The 18,244-nt window shown below is 42.5% G+C and overlaps 2 protein-coding genes and 1 long non-coding RNA gene across 10 annotated transcripts in view; 2 read left to right on the plus strand and 1 right to left on the minus strand.

Moving 5' to 3' along the window:
- SNRK (SNF related kinase) overlaps window positions 1-5,225 on the plus strand; it is a 29,726-nt gene extending 24,501 nt beyond the window's left edge. For all 5 annotated transcript variants that reach the window (XM_085538289.1, XM_085538292.1, XM_085538291.1 and 2 more), the window contains one exon: window positions 1,277-5,225. In XM_085538289.1, coding sequence (XP_085394415.1) covers window positions 1,277-2,495 — 1,219 coding nt within the window. In that variant the 3' untranslated portion in view covers window positions 2,496-5,225. The remainder of the gene's footprint in view (window positions 1-1,276) is intronic.
- A 486-nt stretch (window positions 5,226-5,711) lies between these two features.
- LOC146762094 (uncharacterized) lies at window positions 5,712-6,358 on the plus strand. The gene is made up of 2 exons (XR_014942941.1): window positions 5,712-5,919; window positions 6,068-6,358. It is a non-coding gene; the product is annotated as an uncharacterized LOC146762094 (long non-coding RNA).
- A 2,371-nt stretch (window positions 6,359-8,729) lies between these two features.
- The window catches only part of ANO10 (anoctamin 10), a 102,041-nt gene continuing 92,526 nt past the window's right edge, over window positions 8,730-18,244 (minus strand). For all 4 annotated transcript variants that reach the window (XM_015853937.3, XM_015853936.3, XM_085538295.1 and 1 more), the window contains exon 13: window positions 8,730-9,581. In XM_015853937.3, the coding sequence (XP_015709423.2) occupies window positions 9,546-9,581 (36 nt within the window). In that variant the 3' untranslated portion in view covers window positions 8,730-9,545. The remainder of the gene's footprint in view (window positions 9,582-18,244) is intronic.

The following is an 18,244-nucleotide window of genomic DNA, read 5'->3' on the forward strand; positions in this document are numbered from 1 at the left end:
TCTTGGTACAATTTTATAACATTGAATAGAGTAGTTAAAGTCTGTGCTAACAGTGTGAATTTCCTTTGCATGACAAGTAGATCCACATAAATCAATCAACTCTTGCCATTAATAATTTCAGGTAGCATTCAAGGTACTCCTTTTCTCCATGATAGTTCTAAATTGAAAGTATCCAGAGTGATCTTATGGTAAGAACGGTGATGCATTAATTTCATTTTGAGAATTTAGAAGATGTGAAAGTTAAACAAACTCGAATAACTCACAATTTGGAGTTTTCCTTTTCCTTCTCTGCTTCCTCTTTAATTTCCGGCCATGCTTTGGTTCTTATCTGGGCTGGAGAGTTTTGCAACCCCTTCTGGTGGCACACCCCAAAATAGGGTTGGCAGTGTCTTGTAACATCACCCATACATGAGCAGAAATCTCTTTCCACTGCTTCTCGTGTGTTGTGGTAGGTTATTTTAACTAATGCAGAATCACATGATGAGGAAACTTCTTTTAACTTCAGAGTAACTTATTGAGAATATAGAAGAAAATCCTTACTCTGTACAAGAAATGTGCAGCTTATGCCCCATCGGCATTAAGGTGGTGTTCTTTTGGATCAGTCTTTCAAAATATAGGTAGAGGAGAAGGACTGTCAGTCTTTGTTCTTAATTTATTGTATACATGATGGGAAAACTGCACTATATCTCCTAAATGTAAAGTGAAATATAAATCATTAGGCACCAGCTTAGACACTGAGGAAAAAAGACATCAGCTGCTGATGGTAAACCTGATTTCCTCTCAACTGTCACTTCTTGGATTACATTTTGAGATTAACACTTGGCAGACATTCATACAGTTTGAACTTTGATTGTTCTGGTTTATTTTGCAATCAGAATCCTGAATTCATGCAGCTGCGTATTCCTGCTGTTGTGGTCAGGTCTAATAAATGAACCTTGAACCATACGATCGAAATAAAAGGTGATTTCATGGAACAGAGCTTAGTCTGAGTGAAACGTACTGAAGCAGGAGAATGTTCCTTCTGACTCGGCTTTTCAGCCCCACTTCTGTTGATTGTAACCTGTTTTTTTGTAGTAAGTATACTTGGAGGAAAAAAAATAACACAAGCTTAAGTATATTCCAGACCACTTTTATTCACCTTGTACCCGAACCACCTAGCATCTCTCCCTCCATGGTTCTGGTGTTTCTATGCCTGCTTCAGATTATTGGAAATGCAATTAGTTAAAGCGTTGTATTGCTTTAGATGACTTTTCTTTTATCTTTTGTATTTACGTAGGCAATCGTGGCCGACAAAAATCGACGTCCCCCAGGATCTGGAGGATGACCTTACAGCTTCTCCTCTCTCCCATGCAACTGTTCCCCAGTCTCCAGCTCGCACGGCAGAAAACGTTCTCAATGGTCACAGAAACAAGGCTGCTGGTGAGTCGGCAAAGAAAGAAGAGATCCCTGAGTTAGCTGGGCCGGCACTGTCTGTAGTTCCATCTGTGAGCTTGAAACCCACTACGAGTGGCCGGAAGTGCTTGTTCAGAGTAGAAGAAGATGAAGAGGAGGATGAAGAAGACAAGAAGCCTATTTCTCTTTCTACTCAAGTTGTTCTGCGCCGTAAGCCTTCAGTTACAAACCGTCTGACTTCGCGAAAGAGCGCACCAGTCCTCAATCAGATCTTTGAGGAAGGAGAGTCGGATGATGAGTTTGACATGGACGAAAACTTACCCCCAAAGCTCAGCAGGTTAAAAATGAACATCGCTTCGCCTAGCACGGTGCATAAGCGCTACCACAGGAGGAAAAGCCAGGGCCGTGGCTCTAGTTGCAGTAGCTCAGAAACAAGCGACGATGACTCGGAAAGCAGGAGGCGCCTCGATAAAGATAGTGGGTTTACTTACTCCTGGCACAGGCGGGATAGCAGCGAGGGGCCACCTGGCAGCCAAGGAGATGGCGGTGGACAAAGCAAACCGAGTAACGGGAATGGAGGAGTCGACAAAACGAGCCCGGGTGATAATAACAAAGGTGGGGGAAGTCCCTCCAGCAACTCCAGCGGCAGCACCAACAATACTTCAGGTTCTACTCGTAGATGCGCCGGGTCTGGGAACTCAATGCAGTTATCGTCTAGAAGTGCCGGGGATCTGGTTGAAAGCCTGAAGTTAATGAGCCTTTGCCTGGGTTCGCAGATTCACGGCAGCACTAAATACATTATTGATCCTCAGAACAATCTGACGTTTTCCAGTGTGAAAGTACAGGAGAAATCATCGTGGAAAATGTGTATAAGTTCCAGTGGAAGTGCCAACCAGGCTTCTGCATTGGGCAGCCTGAAGTTCTTTTCTGACCAGATGTCAGACACGGCAAATGAATTGGAACGGATAAAGAACAGGAACTTGAAAAATAACGTGCTACAACTACCTCTCTGTGAAAAGACCATTTCTGTGAATATTCAGCGGAACCCAAAGGAGGGCCTGCTGTGTACCTCCAGTCAAACCAGTTGTTGTCATGTCATTTGACAGCAGCCTGACTTTAACAGCTTGATCTATTCGACGGCATCTTTCTTCCTGTTCAGAGCTGTCAACACCTTGTCACTGAAACCCTTTTGTTGTCTTAAGATTTTTAAGTGGGCTTTGAGCAGTTATTTATTACGTTTTAACTTTGTGTTTGCTCGATGATATGACAATGCATGGTCTTTGCATGCTGCTAGCCATTATGTTTTTCTTTTTCAACAAAACAATATTTTATTGTGTAGTTTTTATGTTTATAATTTTACTCTGGAAGATCTGGATTAAATTAAAATGACTATCTGGATCCCAATGTAAAAGGAGCACTTAGAAGTTTCACGTTCTGCACTTAAGCTAGAGAGAGAGAGAGAAGCTTTTGTTTGCTTGTGAAATGTTAATTCTTGTTCTGACCTTCTGTGCTATCTAAAATCTGTGATATGTGGCATACTTCTATGTGTCTGAAACAGAACCAAAGCAATAATGTTTTGATGCTGAAAACTCTTCAGGGAGCTTTCAGATGTTCCAAGGCTTGTACAAAGCAAAGATGCACTGAAAATTAGCGATCTTGAAATATGATTTTAAACCCACACCTATTTGTCTTAAGTTATGAAATGGGTAAAGTTGTAGCTCAAAGATCAAAGTGAAAAGATCTTGTTTTGCTCGAGGCAGTTGTGTTGCGTTGTTGGGTTGGGTGGGTTTTTTTTGTGTTTTACAGAAGCAACTAGATTTGTAAGGCAGCTTTTATTTTTTTTTTTTCCCATAGAAATATGTTAATATTACAAGCAGACAATCTTTTTTAATATAACAAAGGTAAATTATTAAGTCTACTTCTGAGTTTTTACGTGCTAACTGAAAATAAAGTATTTGTATGAATTACTTTCGTTATTAGTATATCACGACACTTAGTATGTTAGGTTTTTACCTTGTGAGCCTTCCTCCCTGTCCTCTCCCCGCCTCCTGGAGGTTTCAAAAGGCAATAAGGGATGGAAGGGCTTTGATTGGATTCAAGGTGACAAAGTTCCCATTATTTTCTCATTTTTCTCATAATCAAATCAGATTCTCGTAGGACTTAAAATACTGCTGTGCGCCCATACGTACACCCATTATTTTCCCTCAGTAATTGTGCTTTTTGTTGATACCAGTAAAAATAGCCTATAGGAGTATTTATTTTACAACTGTTTGCCTTTCTGTTGGGTTTCTCATAGCTACGGCGAGGTCCTGTAGAGTATTTGCGTACCAGTGGGTACGTTTGACAAGAGAAGTTAACTAACTTGTGGAATTTTATTCTCTAGATTAAAGATATATTGCGGATTCCTACTTTGGGGAAGGGCAAGAATGTTGTATTTTTTCATGCTGTGCACTGGGTCTTCTGAGCAATGCTGGTCAAACCGTTGGTGTGATGTAGCAGCGCCCTGGCCAGACGTTGGATGTCTGAGAGGAGTTTACACTGTTGAGCATCTTGTCACGTTGCAGAATGGTCGAATACGACGCATTTCATGGCTGCCGTAGAGCGAGTGGAGCACCAAAGAACTGCATTGCGCTTGGCTGTAATTTCTACAGCTGCTGACAGCTCTTCTCAATTAGTAAAAGACTTTAATAAGAGAACCTGAGTTGTGTGGGGTACCCTGAGGGGCTGGCCTGGCCAGGGATTTCACATTCTGCTTCCTAAACAAGGACATGATGATAAGCGTTTTACTTAAAAGTAAGTTTTAAGAGAGAGTTGCAGTTTAGTCAGTGTGGCATTTATATGTGAAAAACTGCAAGAAAAGACGTGTGGGTGAAGCCATAGAACATATTTGCTTGACGTTTTTAGAGCAGGGATCTTCTAAAGGGCCAGAAATAAGATGTGTGGTTCACGGACAGTGAGCGTAACATCCAAGTAGGAGAAAAGTTTATAAAGGGCATTGGCAATAAACTTATTTGTTGCAGCTTTTTTTTTTTTTTTTCCAAGCATTGTAAATACTCTTTCCTGATATGATGTACAGCCTTGGAATGGCACCTTTTAACTGACCCCAGGTGTATTTTGTCTCCTGTGTTTTTATATACAAATGTATATATATGGTGCTCACTTTAGAACAGCGGTGTTGACCATTTATGCTGCATAGTTGTATTATAGCCTTACTAGTTGTGTATGGTTGGTTGACCTCTGGGTGTACAGATGTTAGTCTGAGTGGCGTCCTTGACCCATCTGTTGATAGGTGAATGACTGTGCATGTGGTGTACGTCGTGTTCTGTCGTCATGTAAAAGGGAGGGCGAGAATAACCACTACATTAAGATAATATTGGACCAAACTATTACTTAGAGCGAGTAAACAGTTTCTTGTACCCCTTAGCGTGTCTTTAAAAGTTGCATATAATTACAGTAGTGTATAAATTAAATATTGTGCAAAAACAATTAGTCTTGTATTTTTCTGTATGTGTGTATATATTATATATAAAATAATGTACCTCTAGCAACTTCATCTGTATGTAAGGCGTGACAATCTTGACACGAGATTTTAAGAGTAGCAGTATAAATAAGCAGAATTAACGAACAGAAATGTAAGAGTTTCTCACCAAGAAAGAATTTGTGTGTGAATGTGTGAGCGTGTGTGTGTGTGTGTGTATTAAGAGGGTACAGAAATAGCAGCTGATCTTATTGCTTCCAGCAGTGTTTGGCTTTTTCATTGTATAAAAACTCATGATGTGTGACAGACATGGAAAATCCAGTTAATAAAAGTACTATCTCGACTGATGCATAACTTACGCTGTGCATGTCAGTGCGGTTTGTTACCCCAGTGCTCAGTGTGTGAGGGCTGCACACAACCTCCTCTTCTACCTGCAGATGCTGGACAGCCACTTCAACACCACCCCCTCCGGGTCTCTAGTAATATAGAAAGGCAGAGGATGGCAGAAAGGGAAGCCCACACACGCCTCTGTGTGCGATTGCACATTTTTTTGCAGCCTTTGCTTAACCCAACACTATTCTCTTGCAGTTATAAATTGCCTATTTATTCGGGCTTATAGGGTGTCATATTAAGCAGGAAACTACTTCAGCAAATGCCATAGGGGAAGGCAGCTGCTGTTTGTTTCCTAGGTGGAACTTCAACAGGAGACAAAGCTGTTGTTTCCCACATCATCCATGGGCGACAAAACCACACCGTGAGGTGCTGCGCTGTCTGAATGTACGCTGTCACAGGTAGCAGGCAGCCAGGAGCTAACACTGCTTGTTTACTGCAGCTGCTTCACGGTATCCTCATGTTGCAGCGTTTGGGCTGTCGTGCGCTGATAAACATCTCAACACCTGGTCTAAAGCGAAGTGCGTCAGTACAGAACTGAGAACAACTGCAACACCTGAAATACAGGCACACGCTGTCAGTGTCATCACCTGAAAACCTCTGAGCCTTGACATGGAGTGAGTGGATCAACACTTTCAAGTAGATCAACTTCTTCCAAGGTACTGTGAAAAGCATTTCAGGTTGAGCTGAGCCGGGAAGCAGCACAGCTGGTAACTGTGCTTCCAAACTGCTCTCCCAGTTTTGCCTGCAAGTGCCTGACTGCTGTCTGTATCTGCCTGTGCATGTAACTGTTCTACCCTTAAACAGATTCCTCTTTGGTGACTCAAGAAAGCACTGCAAGTAATGCCTCATGGGAGAAGAGAGAAGCACCCATAGGCTTTGGTGGCTGTGACTGCTGCTGGGGAACATGTGAAGCCTGGTCAGTGCAAAATGGGGCAGCAGCAGCAGAGACCTGTGCCTCAGCAGGGGAACATGCAACCAATCTCTCCCCCCTCACATTTTTAAGAGAAAAGCAAACAATCGTGACTTATTAACTTGTACATACAGACTTTTTTCATCATGAGCAAATAAAGGAATGTGCCAGCCAGTTATACCAAACTTGGATGTCCCTGAGTGACTGTAAATGACAGAAGACAGCTGGGGCACAGTGACAGCCTTTCCAATGGCACAGTTGACATGAGTAATCAGAGCAGAGCTGTCTAATACTAATGCTAGATTATCGCTTGCAGTACAAGGTGTTTGAGCAGTAACATCTTAACATAACCATACTTGGGACAGCATGAGTGTGACTCATTTGTTTAGCTGGACTAAAGCCAGCTTACTCATCCAGGTCATGGAAGAACGCTGTTATGAGGGATGGCCACGCTGAAACTGCACTTGCTTGTTAAAGGTTAACCTACCTTGGCCTGCTTGTGTGGTAATGCAAAAGATACCAGTTTCTAAGAGCTGAGAACCCTGAAATAGTGACTGATTGAATTCCACAACACTGGAAGGAGAAAAAAAGAAAATAATGACTTTCCCATGCAGTAGAATTGTCCTGTGAAAAAATAACACGGGGCTTTTTTAAGGGCTTCGCTCGTCTCTTAGACATGTCAAGTCAGATCTCCCAGCAGCCGATTTCAGTGAGCCCTTGTGTAACATCTCCCCACTCCTACTCTCTCTTGAGAAATACTGGGCTGGAGGAGGTAAGGAGGGACAGAGCTGTTTTTCTCCCTAGGCACTGGAGTGCCTGAGGTCTGGGAGCAGTTCAGCTCAGCTGCAGGCCTGCAGCCCAAAGGGCTGATGAGCTCTGAGCCAGGGATCACCTGCATCACACCTGCAATGACAGATGCCATCCTCACCATGTTCTAAAACAAGCCACAGGGTGCAGAGAGAGCCAGTCTTCTAAGGTAGGAGGCCATCAGTCTGACATTGAGTCACCAGGCTCTGCTGTCAGCTCCAGCCTCCACCTCTTGGACAAGAACACATGGGAGAGCCACTCCAAGGAAAGAGTGCACAGGGCAGTAGTAGGAAGGGTGCCTGCTGGTTTCGTTTACTTGAAGAGGGAAGTAGTGCACTGAGGTTTTAACTCCTCAGTGAGAGGTGTGACTCAGTACCCCCAGATCAGAGTAGGTTAAACCACTCTGAACTGCTTGCCTGTTGAAATAGGAACTTTTCTACTGTGCTTATGCTTGCAGGAGGGGCTGCAGGTCAGCGAGGCCAGCGAGAGGTCCTGAGCCAGCAGCCTGCCTGGGCCACGTGCTGCGACCTGCAACTGAAACCATACCTGAGGGGAGAATTTTTTCCATCACTGTTAACTTGTGATTGTGATTAACTTCTTAAAAACAGCTTTCTGCACTGTTACTGCTGCTAAGGAGCCATGTGAAAGTCAAGCTCTCTGGATAGGAACAGGCTACTTGCTCCCACATGCTGTTCATCCCATACTGGGTGTTCCTCCAAACCAATCCCATCCTTGATTTCTCCCTAAGATTGAGACATGAGTGAGTGCCTCCACTCCCACAGGCCTTGGACATGTGGCTCCTCAGACTGGGAACAGATACATGTTACACAGCTTACAAGTGGCAGTCACCAGTAAATACCTTATTTATTCTTTCTTATTTTTTCTTTCTCATGTTTCAGGAGCAGTTCAGTGACAAAATACAACACAGCACCATCCAGGTAATAGTTCTCCAAGAACAAAAAATGCTGTTATGATTTTAGCGTTGCAGCTGCTGCATAGTGAGTTCTCTGGGACAAACTACTCTATAACACAAAGGATTGCCATAGTCCTCACTCACACTACAGAGGTGGTAGTGCCTCTACACCACCTGGCTGTAGGCAGAGAATCCACCCCAAGGAATGTTATCATCCCCATTTCTAGGTAAGAAGACTCAGCAGAAGTGAATGGATTTGCTCAAGGCAAGGACAGCTGCCAAGGCTGCTCACATCACCAGGTACCCAAACTTTACTACAGATTTTCCTGTTGGGCTGCAGAAAACTGGAAGAATGTAACGACTACAAAGACAAGTACAAAGCTTTGCATGAGCCATTACTTCTTTCATGTGACTACAGCTGAGACACAACCTGATTCCTTTTCCAGCCAATCCTGGGGCGTTTTCACAGATGGCTCATGCAGCTGCCATCACAAACCTGCCCACTTCACACTCTGAAAGCAGTACTAAGCAGAAGACAGCAGGCTCCAGTCACAGCAGCCTGTATAGGCTCACATATATCAGAAGGAACCATCCACCAGATTCCTCACTATAACCATGCAGGAGCAAGACACAGGGCAGAAATCTGCAATGGTGACTTCACACCCAGCCCCAGGTGTGTCATGAATGGGTGAGGTGCACCTACTGCAAAGATTACCCATGGCTAGGGGAGATTTTGGTCCTGTGACTGCCAGAAAGCGATGAAATGCTATAAAATTGACTGGTTTGTGAAATGCAGGGCTGAAAAGAAATACATGAATGTTCACTGGGCAAATGGGTACTTGTATGTCATGTTTAATTGCACTGTTCCTGTGAGTTCATTTAACCAGAACAGCCATGAATACAACACTGTGGTTCAAGGTTCAAGGAAGTGACACCAAAAGCAAACGTAAAAGAAAAAAATCAATACATAAATATCTGCTGCTTAATCTTTGTAAGTTACTGCTCAGTACTGTTTCATACCCAATGCTTTTACTTGGCTTTGGGGAAGACTTTAACTCACTCTTATATAGGTAACCAGCACAGAGTAGCATGTAATGCACACCTTATGTTTAAATATTTCTCATGTTATGTCAGGAACAATCATATTTCATTACATGATGCAAATTAACTTGCTATGTGCAAAAAGTAGCTAATCAGCAGTGGTTGAATAAAAGAGAGGATTGATGAACTATCATCATAAAGGGACAAAGCAGGCCACAGGCCCAAGAGGCACAGCACTGAATTAAGCACTGCTCCACCTTCTTCTTTCTGTTTTCTTTCACAAGGTTATAGCTGAAGTCTCCAGGTGACATGAGGATGCTTATCCCAAGCTCTGTTTTCCATCAGGTGAAGTGCGGTGGGTCTGGCAGCCTTCAACCAGACCTTGTGCAGGCTGGTCAGCTTCATGTAGTGTCAGCTTCACAAACTGGTGCACGTAGGGGAAAAAATAGAGGAGAAGGAAAAATGATCTTTTTCACAGCCTTTAGCAGTGAGTATTTACCAGGTATCATACAAGCAGGTGTGCACTGAGAGCTACGCAGCATCATAAACAAAGGCTCAAGGAGTGCCCACGTCCACATGTGACTGCTGTAGTCATCCTCATTCCTCTGTGTTTACTCCTTTAGTGACTCAGCAGCCAGTTTCATTTGCTGTGAGAGAAGAGAAAGGAAAAAGCACGTAAACTCAGTGATAGTGTGATGCACTAAACCGAAATTCACATCAGAAACCTGTTCATTGCAGTGAAGGACTGGGATAATCTCAGACATAAAAGGAACTTACAAATATATTAATTCATTCATTAACGTAGCAAATATTTGTTGTGAAGACATGAAAGCAGTTCACCTCACCAGTGGGAGAAGCTACCTACTGGTCATGGGGCATGCACAGTTTTAAAACTCATTCTTTGGAGAGATGAAATGTTAGTGCACTGTTAGATCAAGTTCTTCCTTTTATTCTTGTACTTGATTTCATGGAATTGGCCCAACAAATAGACGCTGATGGAATGGCAAATGCCTACTAATACTGAAATCATTGGAAAAGGGGGAAAACTGCAAATGCAGTGGATGCTTTCATTCGATTTCTATCCCATAGCATAGAGCTGTCAGATTTCTTTAATGCATCACCTTCTGGCTCTCCTTTGCTGCTGCTTAGTCTGTGCCTAAAGCCATTCCAAAACATGACTTCACACAGTAAAACCCACCTACAATTACTTTTATTACCATTTTTAATCTGCATTTCCATGCCACCTATAAAAGAAGTAAATTAATCTGTGATACAAATATTTATATGCTTCCCCATGGCAACAGCATAGGGAAAAAAAAAAAAAGCACAACAGAACTAAGTGGAATTCAAGAACGCAGATTCCTCTTTTGCATGAGCACTGGAACAGGCTGCCCAGGGGGTTGTGGAGTCTCCTTCTCTGGAGATATTCAAGACCCACGTGGACGCCGACCTGTGTGACGTGGTGTAGGGAGCCTGCTTTGGCAGGGGGGTTGGACTCAATGATCTCTGAGGTCCCTTCCAACCCCTACGATTCTGTGATTCCCTGATTCTGATTCCTTTACTTGAATCGATGTCTGCGTAAAACTACAGCATCTTAATTAAAAGTGACTTCAATCCCTAATGGAAAGACACTGGGGAGGCATAGAACATAACCTAACACAGTTAATGACTTATCAAATTCAAACCCAATTCACCAATTTTAGGAACATTTTCTCAAATCCTGAGCGCTGTTGGAACTATATTGGGACTGATCCTAAAGGTCTCTGCCAACCCCAACCGTTCTATGATGTGCAGAAGGTAGAATATAGCAAGGGTGCTTCTCCTCCCTGATTTCTCCATTACTCAACAAATTCTGGGGAAAAACAAAGAGCAAGAAACAAGGATACGACTATTACTGAGGACTAGTTGACAAGTCTGGCCAAAAATAGTCAGAAGTGCAACTATTGCCATTGACTTCTGAAAGCCCTCCCAACTTGCAGCATGTGCAGCCAGTAACCCTCGGCTGGTGTATTTTAAATCTGTCCAAGGAACAAACACATTTCTCGGATTGTTCAGTGAGAAGAAAAACCTTAAAATAGCTCCTGCTGCCATGACACGCAGCCCGGACATGAACGGGCCGAACGCAATCACTCCCATACTTCAGGAAATGAATCAGAGCAAAGTGAGAACCCTAAAAGCTGCATATTTCACTTTGACTTTAATCATTCCCATGACACCAAAACCTCTTTTGCAATCCCCAGCAGCAGGGCTCTCCTCAGAGAGGCTTTGGCGAGCAATGCAGGATGGCACAGCTCAACAACACCACTACTTGCCAAGTTCAGGATGAAGAATTTTCTAATTTTCTTTTACTCTGAAAGAGAACTTTTTTTTTTTCTTTTAGCTGGGAAAACATTTTTCTAGGACACCATCCAGGAAAGGGAGCCTATTTTTTTCTGATCCTGGGCAGAGAATTCACAAGGTCACCTTTCCCCTGATGGTCCCAGCAGGCTTTTTGAGCAATCTTCCATCAAAAAGACATTGAAACACCTCAGACAAGAGGAATGAACAACTCCTAATGCCTGCTTTTTAAACCTGCCTGGTACACCAGCACAAAGGCAAACAAGTGCCAGGTGAGCAGTGGTAGAAGCCCACACGTGCTGCTTGGAGCTGTGCCACTCAGCAGAGAGCAGGCCTTGTGAGCAGCTCTTGGTTTCACTGAATCATAAGGCTGGAAAGGACCTACAAGATCATCCAGTCCAACTGTCCCCCATTACCCTCGCTACCACCAGCTGAGGATCACCCACAACAGCTCTGTGACCCTTGAGCCTGCAGGCTCATACCCAGCCTTCAGCAGCACTCCTGTGCATCAGCATCTGTGGTCACTGAGTTTGTTGTAGAGGGCCTATAACCAATGTTAATCTCTTGTAGATTTATCCCAGACTTCTACTGGCTGGAATTGCTCTAGAGACTTCTCTGCTGTAATACAGTATTTTGCTACTTCTATTTTAATTTCACATTCGAAAGCATGCATAATACAATTAAGCAGTACTTTTAGTAGAAATACCAAGACTCCTCAATGTAGGTTCACAAACAGGCTCCACCAATTAATTAGGCTTCATTACTTTTCAACTCTACATTTCCTGAAAATACTTCAGTAAAACTGAAGAACTGCTCCAGCTCCCTGATCACGTTAAGGTCAGAGCTGTGAACACCTCACTGCTTAAAGAAAGTATAGCTCTATGTGCCACCTTACTCATTTACTCCAATCAATTATAAGAGAGCAGGACGGATATACATGATAATTACTCTTCCCTAGTGCTGTGCAGTTTTCAAAGATGGTTTCTTTGGCCTCGAGCTGTTTATGACAACTGTAGGAATGTTACCAACGTTAATAAGTACCAGCCAACTACAGACAAGGGAAATTAACAGCTACTTCAAAACTCAGTCAGACTCTTCTAAAACTAATATTTCACTCTGTGCAGAAGAGTGAGAATGTATTTAATGGAAATTTGTTACTTCTGAGCATCATGGCAGAAGGTTGCAGTATCTGTTTGCCTAGGGGCACCAATCTTCCGTCCAGGTTGTGGCAAGCAGCATTTGACTCTGCAGGGAATGGACCCATTTTCCAGTGACCTAAGATACAACTGCCATAACAGGAGATGATAACTGAGGCTTGTTTACAGTAGCAATAAAGACTTTTTAGTGCAGATTTTTGATAAGGAGGTGGAAGAACTCTGAATAGAAGATAACAGACAAAGAAAAAAGTGCTGAACTGCACAGCTCTCATGAAAAGGATGCTGAAAGCAGTGAGAACAACCCACCTCCCCAAGGACCAAAAGGCTGCTGACTGATACGAGTATTATTCTTCTCTTTTCTAAACTGGAGTGTTGTGGTCTGAACTCAATACTGACCCTGCTTGTTGAATTCCTGAAGATCCTTTCAGGCTGAAAGGATTTTGTACTTATTCCTGCAGCACAGGTGACACAGGAGTACATCTGCACCCTAGAAATCTTGAGTAGGAATCTATGACAAACAGCAATAGAGAAGCGCAAAAAATAGTTCTCTTCCCTTTTACATAGGCCTATTTCATAGCAGAATACTAAGTACAAAAAGCCAGTGTTATTGAAACAAGAAGTTCGCAAAATTAGTAAGTGCAGAGTCAGGGAAAACTTGGAGAATCACATAATACTTGGAGTACTGTGTGTGATTAATAGTGCAGTAAGCCACAGCAGACAAAGCAAAGCCATTTGTAGTAGATATTTTCAAGACTTTTTCCCCTGATCTACTTCATACTGTCTCCAATTTAAATCGCAGAGCATTAATTAATACTCATTATAGTATTCTCACTGCATTAGTCACCCTTTGCTAAGTCTTATGCAAAAATGTAGAGGTATTAATAGAAGAAAAAACTACTACTACACTATCTGATACAGCTTTCAAAAGTACGGCTTACGTGTTCTTCTGACCCTCAGCACACTTAAATTACATTAGTTCATCTACTTCACTGTTTCTGAACGTGATTGCAAAATGAGAGATAAATAGATAATAAAATTATAAATAGATAATGCTAAATGAAATGTCTAAGTGCCTATGGAGAATGTGTGCTCTGAACGTTCTCCCAGTGTGACAGAACACCTCAGGAAGAGCTCTCCTCTTCAGGCTGTGCAATTACCCCTCTTCCAATATGCAGCCAGTCAATAAGTCAGAAGCGACTGACCAGCTCAGAAAGCAGTTATGCAGAAACATTCAAAGTGACACGGCCTCGATCATGTCTTGATTCAGAGGGACAGACTGTGCGGAGACTGGAGAGCGGTGCCTGTATTTCTCATATCCCTGAACCTCTAGGTGGGAAATGAAGAAGCAAACCCCCACACTGTAAGGGCAGAACAAATCTGAGACAGCCTCATTCAAAGACTGAATGTGTACAAGTCTATAGGGGCAGATGACATGTAGCCCAGGGTGCTAAGGGAGCTGGCTGATGTGGTTGCCAAGCCACTCTCCATCATATCTGAAAAGTCAGGCAAAGTGACTGGAAAAAGGAAACCATCACTCCCCTTTGTAAGAAATAGAGGAAGTAGGACCCAGGGAAGCAAGGGCTGGTGAGCTTCACCTCTGTGCCTGGAAGATCATGGAACAAATCCTCTCAGAAGAGATGTTAAGGCACATGAGGGACAAGTGGGTGATCTGAGCATGGATTTACTAAGGGAAGGACCTGTCCTATGTGATGGAGCAATGGCATCAGCAGACAAAGGCAAGGCAACAGACCCAGAGAACCTCACACGGTATCTATCCCAATACTTCATACACCAAAACCCACACAGTTTTTTCCCCTGTCAGCCTGTAACACAACACCTGGCACTTCAGCTGGACACATAAAGCCCCACCACACAACCCAGGCCCCAGTGCTTGGTGCCCTCCTCAGCAGCAGCGTACACAGCGTCCCTGTCCTATCCTGAGCGCTGTGTGTTCCAAGGACTTGGGCCCACATTTATTTCCAAATCTGTACAAGCCTGTAGCAGTGCTGAGTCCTAACAGTATCCAAAAATGAGCAACAACAACAGCAAATTTTACTCCTTTAGATAGGACTAATTATGTAATCTAGTTGGACTCCAATCCGAATTCAGGACTTTTGGGGAGAAATTACTATATATGGCATAAATTTGAAATAAAAAGAAAATAAGATGGAGGGCAAATGGCTGTGCTGTATCGTGCAACCAAGCACAAAATGCCAGATGCACAGAGCTCCCATCCGCCTGGCAGCAGGCAGCAAACTTCAGCCTACGACCTACGTCAGATGACATCAGAGAAATAAACAACTCAGCAGTATAAATAGTAAATATTAAAATACTCCTGAAGCACAAACCACGTGGTTAGAAGCAATGTTCACACTGAGTGCTGGGCAGATACGTAGCAAAAGCAAGTACCAAGATCAGGAGGAGGAAGGCCCTACCAGCTCACACCATTTGTTCTTCTCTCCTACAGAGGATCTCCCATCCTACCAACTTGCCCTGCCCACATCACTTCCAGTACCATTTTCATTCTTGTATTTCTCTCAAAGATAAGTTTTCCTCCTTCTTTTTGCATTTTATATTCCTTATATTATTGCATATCATCCATTTACAGTCTACTAAAAACATGAGGCCTGGTAACCAACTGCAAATTACAGTAGGTTTATTATTACTCTGAACAAATAATTTCTACCAACTTTAAAATGTAACCAAGGTTCCTTTGCTAGTAGTGTCAGAATAGACAGCACAGCTGGCAGAGATCATTTTTGCATCAAGGATACCTGTAATGAGGTAAATGCACCATCTGCTAAACACCCATTCTTAGGAAAGGCTCCACATGAGGAAAAATACACAGCTTGTTTTCCACTAATTAAGGACTGTGCTAAGCACGAGGATTGATCAGTTATAGCAATCGACTTGTGTTTAAAAATACATCTAGGCCAATACCTATCTGACCAGAAAAAGCCTCATACCTCGTTGGATAAAGTCAATTACTCAAATTGGTCAGAGTGGATTTATGGTTGACTTGGCTCAGGAAGTTCTCAAGCTGAGCACAGGCAGAGGATGACAAAAAAAAACCAATAGAGCATTACATAATAATAATAACAATAATAATAAACATGCTCTGCTCTTCACTCTGTCCTAGGGACCTGCATAGGGCCTGGCCTAGAGAAACAGCCTACATGCAGATACAGCCACATCCATGATGGGCACATGTGGATTACTGACATTCCTATTCCCATTTATGGCACAAAATTTCTTATAAGCCATTAGTCTCAGAAAACTACATAAGATTATCTGGCAAGTACATACAAGAGACAGAATATGTTTTGAAACAGCTTGAAGACAGTTTGAAAATAAAGTAAAACATTGATTTGGTAGTTCGTAACTCTGCATTTCCCCAAGATGATGAAGTTACAACAGCTGGCACAGTCTTAAATTATAGGTATAATGACAGCTTCAAAAATTACTTTGCTAAGCCTGTAGTAATTTAAGCAACCCACCAAAAGCTCTCATTTACTTCACTGAAGCCAGAACTTCACTTTTTGTGCCTCCTGAGTTATGAGTGGACAAAACTCTTCCTTTTTTTCCAGTGAGTCAGTGGGAAGAAATCCTCTTCACTATGGGTTAGTTACTACTTTTGCTCAGGAGCGATGCAGTGCTCTGTTGAATAAGCTTGTTTTATTTCACTAGAACAACCAAGTCATCTTTAATTACGTTGGCGAACCAATGTGTAGGGCTGCATTGCCCTAGATAATCTATCAGCCCCTTATTTGTGCTGCTGTTAGAGACTGTAACAACATTTTATGCTTCTCTATTGGCAGTTTCTTTAGAAAGATTTAGGAAGTTATTTGGCAATAAAGAGATACAGAAAGTTCAAGATAATATACAACAGCTACTACTTCCGTGTGGAAGAGTTTGGAAATTTAAACAGCTTTGTAAAATGAAGACAAACAATGACCTGTAGATATGCTGAATTATAGGAATTTAAGGGATACAGCATCCTATCCCTTATGGGCTCACTGAACTGTTTTCTGCTGTCCTAACAGCACCCACTACTCTCAGACTTTTACCTGACATTTCTTTAATTGGAGAAATGGCTCCTTGTTCACCCAGACCCAGAGGCAGTGAAAGTAAGGCCTGTTGGCAGCGTGCTGCAGCCTGGCACTGCTCTACGGGGACAAGCACAGGTCTCCTTCTGCCCTGTCCTGCTCTGCTTCTCAAGGGCAGGAGACGAGGAACAGCACTCCAACAGCACAGACCCCCTCAGCTGCTTTGTGGGGCTGCATGAAGCCTGGCAGCAAAACAACCAAGAAACACATGTGTTGGACAGACAGCAGTTATTGAGTCTAGTCCCTGTTCTAGAGCAGCCTTCTCTTTGCCTCAGTGTAAACCAGAGCAAGTGGCATCAGCTCCAGCATGCGCTGAGTTCAGCCATTGTGATTCGTCTCCTGTAGCCACACTAATTTAACTCTACCTGACCTCAAGTCTTTGCTTCTAAATGTTTCTTACCCTGTGTTACCAGGACCATCACATGCCTGTTTCTCAATTCCAACCTGTTGCAAGGATAAATAAATTCCCCAGCATGCCACCACAAATATCTAAAATAATGTCTCTTCAACACATTAGTTGTAATGCATTAAAGCGCTGTGTCCTATTGCTATAGAAACACTGTACAACATCACCACTTGTCAGAAGACATACTCTGCCCTATAAATTTTATAGCAAGACCCATATAAAACAGGTTGCTGCAGCTATCAAACAAATCAGATTTTAAAAACACTCCAGCAAGTGCTGTCAAAGGACTCCAAATAAACATTCAAGGCATCATATGATTTTGCATCAGTGATGTGAGTTAATATTATCCACTGAGTCACTTATTTAATTCACTGTGAATTTATGTGATGGTGTAAGCTGGGAGGTGAACACACATTTCCACAGATCCTCCGGGGCAAATCAAAGCAAGCAAGCTGGGGCAGGGCAAATAATTACAAAATATTAACAAGCTGGAGAAATCCATTTTCTGCACTTTGGGCTTGATGGTATGTCAATGCTCGCACGCCCATGTTTCCTATTTGGCTGATTAGAAACAATGCTAAGACAGAGCAAGGATTCCATACACTGATACAGGATTGACAGGACTGCAAAAACCATGGCAGCCAGTTACATTCCTTCCTAAAAAGGTAATAATACACAACTGTAGCTAAGGATTTCTTCAATAATCTAAAGCAAACACCTCACATACTAAAAAGAGAGCACACACGTTTCTTTACTAATAGGAAAGAATGGTATTATTAACAGTGTAAAGGAATATATCAAGGAGTAGAAGGAAATGGATTTACAGACTGGGTGTTTCAAAATGCCATCACGAGGACGCATCTACAAAAGGAATTGAATCACATCCATACTCAGAGCTCCTCTCTGTTTAGCTGTGTACTGCCTGTATGTATTAAAAGGAGGAAAAGCATATGCACACACACAGAGGAGAAAATAAAGATAACTTCAACGATGCTAGCTCCAAAGGAATGAACAGTCTCACTAAAATGTCTGTATGTGAAGAGGCATCCTCACCGATACTAATGGGAGGCTGCAGGCTTTTCCTTGCTGTAGGCTCTTCTGTTCTGCTTGTTTGTTTTCAGCTTAAAAATTCCCCTGATGACTCCTTCTTTGGAAACCTGTGAAATCTGTAAACGGGTCGATGCTGCCTCCAAAACGTTATGAAATACTCTCACTTCAGACCAGTAAAATGTTACTTAGCAGACAAAATACTTAAAAAATAGCATGAAGCACTAACGTGAAACACAAATATTATTAAAAAGTTA

This window comes from Coturnix japonica, chromosome 2 (genome assembly GCF_054131305.1).
Source record: "Coturnix japonica strain WE chromosome 2, WE-NBRP24, whole genome shotgun sequence".
Classification (NCBI taxonomy): Eukaryota; Metazoa; Chordata; class Aves; order Galliformes; family Phasianidae; genus Coturnix; species Coturnix japonica.